This window comes from Lepidothrix coronata, unplaced genomic scaffold, assembly GCF_001604755.1.
Source record: "Lepidothrix coronata isolate B3197 unplaced genomic scaffold, Lepidothrix_coronata-1.0 Scaffold130, whole genome shotgun sequence".
Classification (NCBI taxonomy): Eukaryota; Metazoa; Chordata; class Aves; order Passeriformes; family Pipridae; genus Lepidothrix; species Lepidothrix coronata.
Genome location: NW_016690310.1, coordinates 1,772,592 through 1,784,956, shown reverse-complemented (window position 1 = coordinate 1,784,956; position 12,365 = coordinate 1,772,592). Strand labels below are relative to the sequence as shown.

General features: G+C 40.0%; 1 protein-coding gene across 4 annotated transcripts in view; it reads right to left on the bottom strand.

The window, feature by feature from the left end:
* NELL1 (neural EGFL like 1) overlaps positions 1-12,365 on the bottom strand; it is a 282,212-nt gene that overhangs the window by 192,343 nt on the left and 77,504 nt on the right. For all 4 annotated transcript variants that reach the window (XM_017826814.1, XM_017826815.1, XM_017826817.1 and 1 more), the window contains exon 11: positions 6,600-6,699. In XM_017826814.1, the coding sequence (XP_017682303.1) occupies positions 6,600-6,699 (100 nt within the window). The remainder of the gene's footprint in view (positions 1-6,599; positions 6,700-12,365) is intronic.

Below are 12,365 nucleotides of genomic sequence, written 5' to 3'. Positions count from 1 at the left end.
TGTTTTAGATACAAGAGTGCTGATACAACTTTGTGCACCAAAAACCTTTGTTTCTAGGCTCTTTGTATCCCAGTGAGTCAACATTTTTACCTTATGATCAGCTCATGGCAAATTTAAGATTTAGAATTAGCCAAAGCAATGGCTTCTCACTGTTAACTTTCATCACAAGTCCCAGATCAACCACTCTTTTCTAACAGCACATTCTCCCAAGCACGAGCCAGTGATTAGTTTTCAATATCACATCACTGAATTCTCCAGTATTTACTTGCCATCTCTGAAATTTCTCAGTAGATGACTACCCCAGCTAGAGCTGTCCCCTATTTTTCAAAAATTCTCTGTAAAAACCTGCTTTGCTTTTTTTCCCTTGTTATCAACTCAAATATGAACTGTCTCCATTGAGAATCAGACTCAGGTTTTCAAGTTTGAAGGCTGTTAAAAGAGCACAGAAGGAAAAAATAACACTCCAGTTCTGTAACTTGAGTAATTAAAGGCTCTAAAGGCCATTTAATTTTTCTCTTGTCATTAGGAAATGCACAAGGATTTCCTAATGCACATCATCTGCTACATCTCTAGACTGTCTCAGCATTTATTATTATAAAAGACCTGTGAAAAACTGTTTCCTATCTTTCAAATACACTGTCTAGAAGGTCTCCACTTTAATTTTCCATAGCATCTCAAAGCTTGTTTGATACCTCTGTAAGTGGATAGTGGAAGCCATTCCTGTTAAGAGCATGCATGGTGCTATAACACTGTATATTACCAAGCTTTTATAAAACAACTGTAATTTAAGGTTAACCAGGAGGAAAAAAAATGTACTTGATAGTACGGAAGAGTAAGGGTTCACTGTGCCTCTGGCAGAGTAAGCATAACACTGCTTGGATCAGAGGTTTTTCCAAGCACTTCTTTTTGCAGTGAAAATGCACATTTAAAAAAGCCATGAGGAGCATACCAAGGAAGCGTGGTTCTTGGATTTCTTAGACATTGGTCTCCATTCTCCCCAGCCAGGAGTTTTGGAGGCAAATATCTGATTTTTACTAATTCTTTGGTGTGAAATGGATTTATAGGATTCCTTAAAGATACCTACGCCAATGCCAAACCCCCCCACTGATACTGCAGTGGGATCTCTAAATTTCAGCCCTGGTGGCAGCTAGCAGAGGGCATGCATTCCAATAACAATTAATTCAAAATATTCAGCAAAATTTGAGACAGTCAGCTCCTCTCTAAATATAAGAAATGGCTTAAAATGGAATCATCAAATCTGAGCAAGCGGGCAACTGGAGAGGATTTGACTGAACCACAGAAAATCTTAAATAGTTCAGATAATCTTAACTAATTTCAGGCCAACACAGCTGACATGGCAAGCACGAATTCAGATTACAGATGAACACATTCAGAACAGATGCCAGAAACCATTTTCCCACGCATACATACACCGTCACAAATGTGCACAACAGCCCTTCAAAGTCGTTCAAGATATTCAAAATACAATTTGATACTATCAGGGGAATTAAATATTGAAGAGTGTGTTTACATTTTTGATGGGCCTGATGACCTCTGTTCCTTCCCCAAAAAGTCCTGATAACATTATTCTCTTCCTTTATCAAGGCTGCTGAAATGTTTGCTCCATCATTTCTTAAGAACATAGGGGTATCTTTCTACTTCTTCATTCTGACCACAGAGAGACTACTAATAAATCTACTAAGACAATTAGCAAAAGATCCAGACACATGCTAGCAGACATAACACTATCACTTCTGCAGCATCAGGAACTGCACAACTGGCTAGGGCTTAGTGGTCCCAAGTCAGATTGTCTAAAATTAAACATTTATTCCATTTTGGGACACTCTTATTTTGTCAAGCAACATCTTCCATTTGCAGTTCCCCGAACATGCTTTTGCACAGCAGCATGCTAAGCTGTTTTGTGCTGTCATCCAGGTTTTTACATACTCAACATACTTGATAATTTAGCTTAACTATTGATTGTGGAATGCAAGAATTCATTCAAGACTGTAGCTGGAATCAATACATCTTAGATCCAAACCTCTTCCTACTTTTTCTACGGGCAACACTAACGTGCCTCTCTTTATATCTGAGGGTTTCCTTATAACACCTGTAATGTTTTCTATACTTCTTACAACATCCTTAGCTGTTCACATCAGAAAAACCTGTAAAACCCCTGTTCTCTTGCTGTTCAAGAAGCTATCCTTCACATTTCACTCTTTCACATTGAGAGGCTTCTAAAAAAAAACATGGATAATGCTTTTGTTAAAGAGCATTAGCAATGTTCAAGAAGTCCGAGGTAATTTCAACCTCAAAATCTTTACTACTCTTATGATTTAACCCTACAGTTAGGACATAAATACATAAGGTAAATCTGGGGGAGAAGTCATAGGAGGAGTCATAAAATCTGCATTACCAATTATGCCTTTCCATGATCTGAATCTGTTTTTAATGAGTCATGAGCAATGAAGCACTTTGAACAAGAGCTTTTACACCCTCAGAGATTGTCGTCCCAGAACTCAGTGGTCTGACATAAAACAGTAACTTCATAAATTCTTTCAAGTTGCTACATGAATGCAGAACTTATTACATAGTGCTTATTTGTGTGCAAGGGAATAATGGTAGCTACACAGCCTAACAAGCTTATAAAGATTTCTTTTTTTTTTTCATATATAAAGCTCTTCTAAATCCTCAGTAATGCTACAACTATGTTTAGAAATAAACTAATTCATATTTATCAACCTCCATTAAATCTTAATAAATCTAAAGCCTTGAAATAACTCCTACCTCCCAGCAGTAAATGGAAAAAATTCAATTTCTGAAGAATCAAAACTCAGTTTCACAGCTAGACAGGGAGAGATGAGAAACACGCTAACTGAAGAGCCTTCTCACTCTCTAACTGAAAGAAGAAAAACCTCCTCAAAACAAAACAAAGCAGTAAAAATAAGAGTGGCTGAAGCCCCATTTTTAGATTTAAATTTCCTGACATAAAATGCACACTTCACCTCATCAGTAAGAGCCTCCATTTCCTGCTAACCAGCATCAGCATCTAAATCCATCAGTCCAATCATATTGCAGGACAGCAAACAAAAATTATTTTCTCTAGAAACAAAACCACTCTCACTACTTCATTATATCATCACAATCTTTCTTTTAAGAAGAGCACATCTGCAGCTGCAAGGGCTGTTAAGGCTATTCTTGTGTATTTAAAATTGTGAGCATAACAACATCAAAATTCTCTCATGAAATTTTATTTGAATCACTCATTCAAATGAGAAAAAAAAAATCCACTCTTTCAAAATTATACACTGTCTTTGGCAAGGAGAAAAACAGCTACAGGGAACAATAAAACACTTTTATGACACTATTTTTTGTATTAGATTTGTCCCTGGGCTATAAAAAATGTAGCAGGCATGCTGTAAGAAAAATGAGTGATTCTCAAAAAAGTAGTAAAAAATACACTTTATGACACAATGATTCTTTGTAAAACTTGAAAATTAACTAAAAATTCTGTAAGCCTAAAAGACAGGTTAATAACACCACACGGTCCTGCCGAAAAGTATAAAGTAGCCACATAGCTTAAGCAGACATTCATAATAAGCACACAGATAAAGGGAAAAACTAGGTATACTCTACATAATATTCAAGGATAGATGCTATATACAGATCTGGTGAGGCCCATTTTTGCATGCAGGTACATCAAATCACAAAAATAAACTGTCATTTTGAAGCAGAGTTGAGTTCTTCCGTCCTACGCTCACCTTGCTGTACACCTTACACAATCATTTTACTGAAATCCAGAGATTGGCTTTCAGCAATACATTATTAGCTTTTGCTGTACTATAAACTCACGTGGCAAACCTGAGAATAGGCATTATTGGCTGTCTGCTTTTCTTACCATTTACAAACCATGATGACTAGCTAGAAAGCCCACCAGCTACATACATTACAGGATTCAACTCTGTTCGTTGCTCACTGAGAACTTCCATCTCCATAAACACCACAGATTTCGTTTTTACCTTGCATACCCTATTTTATTTTAGGTACTTATCTATTTTTGTGGTAAGTACTACAGAGATCCCTGGAGAAGATACAGTCTCATCCCACAGCATCATGAAGTTTTTGTGTTTCTCTATGGCTTTTTCTTTCTGATAATTCCCTCACACACACCCTTTCATTTAATGGAAATTCCTTTGCTGCAGCTAGAAAGGCAAAAGCTGCAAACCTCTCACCGTTGCCCAATTCAGCAAATGTATTCTATAATTCAAAAGAACACGAAATTGAGGAGAGGACATCTTTTTCCACAGCTACATATACTAAAGACAACACAACCTGACACAAGGCCCAGAACCCACCAGTCACTAACATGCACAGAAATATTGTTCTCATTCAACATTACTAGTAAATGTTTACTAAATATTCTCTTGAATAAACTAAGGCTTAGCTAAGGGCTAATGCAACAAATTCTCTGCCACCACCACACCTAAAATGTGAAATTTGCACGTGATATGCAAACAATCCGTGTGGCCTTCCAACAAACATTCTGATTATTTAGGGCTACAATTATTACAATATTTCTTTCCTTATTATTTTGGCTTAGACAATAAAAGCTCAATATAGGCTCTGAAAGAGGTCATTTCTGCAAACAAGAGAAGCACTCTATCCTTTCCCAGTAAAGGACATGTTGGCACAGGCCAGGACCAGAAACTATGGCCTGCCTGGCGTATCAGAGGGTACCTGTTTGCTTGATAAAACTCATACCAAATATGGAATTCTTAATAAATATCCATTTTTAACACCAGCAATCTACATATGATAAAATTATATATTACCACTTTAGTTTGCATGCAACTGAAGCAAAAGTGTCAAGCAGCATATATTCTACTGCAAGATATAAAAAGCAACTTAGGAGTGCTAAATTCAATTTATGCCTTTGTAAAGTTGACAAAATTAATCATATCTTTAGGCATCATTTTCAAAAGAATTTTAAAGAGCAAAGACGAAACACAAAAGGAGGTGGTACTGTTTTAGCAGTCAGCTAAAGCAGAACTGAAGTGGAAGTTTAATGTATTAAACTGAAAGCACCATGTGTCAGAATTCATAGGAAGGGAAAGTACAATTCCTTCCTTTGCTTCTAGAGATGATCACATACATATATATTATATCCCATTCATGCTACATTATAAATAATAAGGCCAGTTTGGAGATGAATTTCTAAAAAGAGTTCCTACCATTAACAATATTATGGAATTGAATAATTACAGAACTTATCTTTCATCAACTTTGAAGCTTTCAGATTTCTAATGCTTTAAAGTAATGAATACGATTTTTTCAGTACTGCACTACATCAAACTGGGCCATCTGTTAAGAAGTATCATTAAGACATCCAGGCTTTGAGGGACAGAGAAGCAACATTTACTGCTTGCTTAAATAGTTACAGATGTTTCTAGAAGCCGCTTTAAAACATTCATGTGTATATTAGACCATAACCCAGCAAAGTCTCAAACATGTGCATGTGTTTCTAAGTTCAAGGTCTCAGTAAGTATTTAACTATGCATATTGATTGATTAATATTTACTGCCGAAAGGAGAGGTTCAGAGCCCCTTCATCAGCACCTGTGATGGCACTGGAGGAATTTATATGCAGGCAAGACAAGTATTCCAGGGGTCCTCAATAACCATCTAAGCCTGGAAATGTCTAATGCTGATCTGGAACAACTCTTGCTTTAGATTTGTGAGGTGCATCACTAAAAGGCTGACAGGTGAGTCCTGCTCTGAGAGACCAGGCTCTCCTTAAGCCCAGCTGAGACTCAGCTCCAAGGGAGAGACAAGGAGCAGAGGTACAGTACAGACACACACAGGGAATGATTATTCAACCCCATAGTTCACTGATTAGAACACCCTTTAAGAAGAAAGCTTGTCCAAGTTCCCTAGCCTTGTGATACTTGCATTTTCCTCATTTAAGGGGATTTCCTCAACTAAGATTTTAGCTGTGGCTTGTTCAGTCTGGTCCAGCATACAACCAGGACTCACAGGGCTGAGAAGGAACAAGCAAGAAGAACCTGCAGCTCCGCACCCCACTGGAAGGAGGAAAAATGGGGTTCAGAGCAATAAGGTTAATTTTTTAATCTTTATTTTGTATTTGCATTATTTTATTGTCCAGCTTAATTCATAAGTTAGTCCTGAGAGTGCTCAGATCAACCTCATAATATCCATCAAACCAGAATATTAACACTTTTTCGTGATTCTAAAATAAAGAGCTTAAAAAAGCCACGTTTCCAAAATCATGTACATTTACTGCAGTTGCAAGTTTAAGCAACAAAATATATTTCTTTTTCAAACATAAGATCCTTGAAATGGGAATTCTTAAGAGATACTGTGCCCTTTCTCCCCCAATCTTCCTTTTCTCCTTCCTCCTCTCTAACTCAGAGCAATTGCAGCTTTGTATCTGGTAAGTCTTCTAACCAAAGGAGTATCACAGACTGGTTTTAGACTCAGGCTTTTATCTCCTATCATATAATATCTCATTAAAAAGGAATTAGTCCCCCTCTTGAATCAGCAAGTTACATTCCTTCCAAGCATGCATAATCTCTGGCTTACCTCTACAAACACTGCAACACTGGTTCTCTGGAAGAACGTGATCATCTTCTGAGCAGTTCAAAGGTGGACAAGTCTCTGTCACTTTTACCAAAACTCCATTCTGAAAATAAACAACATTTTTTTTAAAATTACATTTGGAAACCACATGCAATGGCAAGGATCACATTAAAACTGGTAATCTTTAGTAACAACAATCTCCAGTAAACTAGCAAGAAGCAAGTTAAATTCATTTGTTCCACCGTAACATCAAATTTAAAGTAATCTACTTGTGCATTTCTCTGCCCAGTGTCAAAACAAAAGAAAAGAAAAGGCACTTCAGCTTGAAATTCTATTCTAGTTTTACCAAATATGTAGTCTGAAAGTACAGTTGTCTTCTTTACAAGTATTTGAAGGAATTAAAGAATTTGTTAAAGACAGTCTTCCTGCTTCATGCAAGTCTGAGTTTGCCTCCCCTTATTTTACAGTCTACTTCACTGATAAGTTGTTCAACTCAAACATACACAGCAAGACCAGTGTTTTCAAGTGTCATATGTTGTTCTCCTGTGTCCAATTACAATGGTTTGTTTTTTACAGTTACCGATCACCTCATTTCCAAAATTAGGCCCTTCAAAGAGGAAAGCTCATCTTGAGGTAGCCCTCTAGAAACTGCTGTAAAAAATCAAGCTCAAGAAGTTTCTACGATTTTGATTCCTGACAGATTTAGAATAAGACTGTGATAGGAAGTCTAGTTGCTGGTAGAAATTTCCTAAAATCATAGACATTAAGCCTTTCTGCAGAGAATTTCCACCAAATTTTACTCCATCTCCTTCCCATCCAGCAAATCAGCTTCACTATATCTCCAGACCAAACACCTCTCTGGCTCTTCAGTTAGTTGTTTCTTAAAATCTTGTCCCCAAATAGCCTCCTCTTTTACCTTATCCCCCCTCCAGCCTTTCTCACACCATAATTTATTTCTTCAGCATCCCTTCTGCAGCTATGCCATCACTGAGGACTGGCAAGAGCAGAGATTAACAACTGGAATTTTTGCTCAGTAGGAACTGCAGTAACTACCCCACAGGACTGTCCACACCTGAGTAATCCCATTTTCCAAGCTGTGAAACTCCACTAAGAAAGCAGGCAGGCCGCTGTGTTCCCAATATACCTTTTTAACACTAATCTAGTCCCCACTCCTCACTCCTCCCAAAATACTTCTCATGACATCTCAGATTGATGGAATAAGAATTTCTGCTTTTTTCAAACAAAGAAATAACATTTTGCAGCTATCACGATTGCAGAGAAAAGTTTAAAAATACGATCCAAAACCATCTAGGGCTAAGAAAGCAAAGGAAAACCAACACCAAAAAAAAGACAAAATTTTATTAAGGCTACTATTCTCATAATCTGAGGACTTTGAACAGAGGATATTGACAATACCTATGAGTATACCCAGTATGAAGGAACACCCCTGTGCAGAAGTTTGCTTTCATATCTACAAGACAGTGTAGCACATTGATGCCAAAAGACTGGCTCAGGTGTCAGAAGCAGTACAGGTAAAACCTTTGCTGGTAATTAGCCTCACCAACCGTGCCACTCTGGTGAGGCTACATCCCTTCAGGCTCCAGAGGTAGCTCTCACAGCATCAAGCTGCCCTACACAGTTGGGAAATGCCTGCTGAGTCTACAAGGCACAAATGATACCCAGGGCACCCAGCAGATAGCAGGATTTAGAGCTGAGAAGTGCAGCAGACCCAGGGAATGCAAAGCTGACCATTCTGCAATCACTGCCAGTCGCTGCCCTCGAGGTTACAATCTCAAGGCTAAAAGCAGGGCCAAGTCATTTCTCTCGCTTTCCAATTGTCTTTACTGGCAAGTTGCATCAGTTGCTGTCATGAAAAATAATGCTGAAAAACCCCCCAGGCATCAGGATTTGTGATTCTTTTGGTAAGAAAAAAAAGCAGCTCCCTGCAGTATCACATACAGCAACGCATCGCTGAAGCAAGTGCCCACACAAGAACAGTGAAGTTAATGGAGGTATTAGGTCTCCTTCTGATCCCACTTCCATAAGTGAAAGGGAGGAATCCCCCCATGGCTGCCTGTGCAATTGCAGCAACAAAGATGATAAAAGAACCAGACACGCTGAGCCATCATTTACTATCATGTTATCAAGCTACCAGCTAGAAAAGCCCTGGCTTTAGATATATAACTCATTGCCTATTTAAGCTCAGACAGGACAATTACAGCAGGAGGAGTACAGTATGCCAACATACGGACAAAGAGCGTTGACTGACAATAAATCTGGTCAAAAATATGGCAGGAAATGGCACGAAAGTGAAATGAGTGATCAGGATGAGTCAAAAAGCTACAGACAAATTTAATCCAAGCTCACAGCTTCTTTAGTGACTCATAAGGAGATAGAAGAACACAAATTGGGAATTCCATTATTTAATGACATGAAGATTTTATTTCCTTAATTTTCCTATTTTCTGCAGAATTTGCATCTTGGGAAAACAAATCAACTTTATTTATAATTAATTTTTAAAACAATTAAAATATATCCATGTTGAGTGTTCTTTGGGTTAAAATCAATTTGTTATATACTAGTACAGATCCAATTATAAGAATTATCATCATTAGATTTCAGACTTCATTCACTGAGATAAGAACAGTTCACACTTCAGAATTATTGCTTCAGGCAGCCTTAGAAAAATTACTCCTTTTTATACTCAATTCACATACGTAGTGATAGAATCTGGACAGAAAAAGATGTCAAAAAGACATTTTTTTCTGGAATAAATACATCAAACTTCAACTGTAACATACAATCCACAAAGAATGAGATCTGGAATCAAACATTTACAATAAGATAATTAAATTTATTGTAATTACAAAGGCAAGTACATAAAATAAGGATTGGCTGTAAGCCTAATCAGTGACATGCAGTGAAAATCTGAACCACTAACAGCTTATCTCAGATGATAGGCTTTGAGAAATAATAGCAAGATTCAGATAAGGCTATTTTGGTGGGGGGGGGTTCCTGTCTTGATTTAACTGTATCATGGTTCTAGTCAGAAAACAGGGTTAAGTTTTGCAGGAGCCAGGAAGGGGCATGGCTGGGACCCCCTCTGAGCCTCTTCCTCTCCAGGTTAAATAGTCCCAGCTCTCTCAGTCTTTCCTCTGGTAAGAGATGCTCCAGTGCCTTCTTTATCCTCATGGCCCATGTCTGATGTCTCTCCAGTTGTTCCATTTCTCTCTTGTGGTGCGGAGGCCAGAAAATACAAGTGTGTATGTGCTTTAGGGGCCTCTGGTGGTCTAGTGGTTAGGGTGCAGGACTCTCACCGCTGCGACCCGGGTTCGATTCCCAGCCCCCCGGGCAGATGGAGCTCGTCAGCCCTGTAAGGCAATCCATCTAAGAGAAGGTCACTCTAAACAAACCTACGTTCTGAGACCCTCACTGCCACTGTCCAAGCTTTGCTCGGCCCCGGCAGATGAACCTCAGGATTAAAGGGTGGGCTCAGTTCAGCGCACGCTGTGTCTCACCTAAAAAATCCACTGCGCAGGCTCGAAGGGTTTAATGACCTTTCCCAAATCTTTGCTCGCGAAGACTGGCCCATTATGTATGTGCTTTAGAAGATGGCAGCTTTCCGCATTTGGGTTGGCTTATTTATTTATTTATTTATTTTGGTGTTTGTGAGATTCACCAGTATGGTGATGTGGTTTATTTAAAGGCATCAGAAGATTTCTATAACTTCTGTTGGACTGGGAATTTACAGCTGAACAGCTGCCTGTTCGTAACCAGACGTGTTTGACGGCAAAGGGTACAAAACCAAACTCCTCTCCATTAATGCTAGGAGCCATACAAATGCTAGAAAGATGGACAGGGGTTCACTGACTTCCAGGAAGCTTGACTAAAAAGATTTTTGTAAAGATAAGGAACAGTGTTGTTCTTGGAGTGACAGTTAAGGCTGCTATTTGGAACTTTCTCCTGAAAGACTGATCAGTAACAGCTTGTCGTGGTTTAGGAATGGTATCCTCCAATTCAGTGCTCCCACTGAAATCACGTTCCGCTTGCTCACTTCCTCCTCCCCCTCTCCCTCCCCCACAGCAGGCTAGAGAGGAGAATTGGAGGCAAAAAAAGTAAAGATCATGTGTTGAGATAACAACAATTTACTGGAAACAGCAGCAATAAATTGTTAGAGCAATAAATTGGTATATACAGCTGCACATAAATACCCACAGGGAGGGTGCCAGGCCCTTTTCAGTGGTGCCCAGTTGTCATGGTTTGAGATAGCCCCAAAATGATAGGGAAAGAATGGAGAGGGATTATGAATACTACAGATATGATGACGACCTTAGAGACAGAGATGACAGAAGGTATAGAGATTACAGAGAAAGGTCGATGAAACGGTCACGGCGGGACCGACGCAGACAACCTCGACCTAGACCTCGATCCTGGTCTCGATCTCGCTCACGATCTCCATCATTCACGCGTCGAAGGAAAGAAAACCCCAAGCGTTGGTCATGTAACCAATTATGGGCATACCTCCGTAGTAAAGGAGAAAACATGAAGGAGTGGGATGGTGAACCCACTTCCAAGCTTGACGCTAGAGTGAGAGAGCTGAAGCAAAAGGACACGGACAAGAAAGTTGTCTACGTAGTAGATGCGGACTTCTTGGAGAAGAAACTGCGATCGCCAAGGCACAAAAAGATGGAGGTCCGCTTTGACGATGGCAAAAAGGCCTCTAAGAAGTCAAAGTCTGACGATGAATGCTCTGACCAAGACCAATAGGGGGGCCCTACCTTCTGCCAGGAGGAGGAAAGGGACCATGAAGATAATCGAGTTTACTGGGCTGTGTGGGTTCGATGGCCTGGCACATCGGATCCTCAGAGATACCGGGCCTTGATAGATACTGGAGCCCAGTGTACTGTAATGCCTTCGGAGCATAAGAGTATTGAGACTGTGTCAATTTCTGGAGTGACAGGAGGGTCTCAAGAGTTGTCAGTGGTGGAGGCTGACATGAACTTGACAGGAGACCAATGGGAAAAGCATTCCATTGTGACGGGGCCAGAAGCCCCTCGCATTCTCGGCATGGACTACCTGAGAAGAGGATACTTCAAGGACCCAAAAGGGTACCGGTGGGCTTTTGGAGTAGCCACAGTGATTGAAGAGGAGTCCAAGCAATTGTCTGCCCTTCCTGGCCTCTCAGAAGACCCTTCCATTGTAGGACTACTGCAAGTTAAAGATCAAGAGGTGCCAATAGCCACGACAACTGTACACAGACGACAGTATCGGACGAATCGAGACGCTGTGATCCCTATCCATAAGATGATCCGGAGGTTGGAGAGCCAAGGGGTGGTCAGCAGAACCCATTCACCCTTCAACAGCCCCATTTGGCCTGTACGTAAGTCTGATGGTGAATGGAGATTAACCGTGGACTATCGTGGCTTGAATGAAGTCACGCCGCCATTGAGTGCTGCTGTACCAGACATGTTGGAGCTCCAGTATGAACTGGAGTCCAAGACAGCGAAGTGGTACGCCACCATTGACATCGCAAATGCATTTTTCTCCATTCCCTTAGCAGCAGAGTGCAGGCCACAGTTTGCTTTCACCTGGAGGGGTGTTCAATACACCTGGAATCAACTGCCCCAGGGGTGGAAGCACAGTCCAACCATCTGCCATGGACTGATTCAGGCCACGCTAGAGAAGGGTAAGGCTCCAGAACATATCCAATACATTGATGACATCATTGTATGGGGGGACACAGCAGAAGAAGTGTTCAAGAAAGGACAG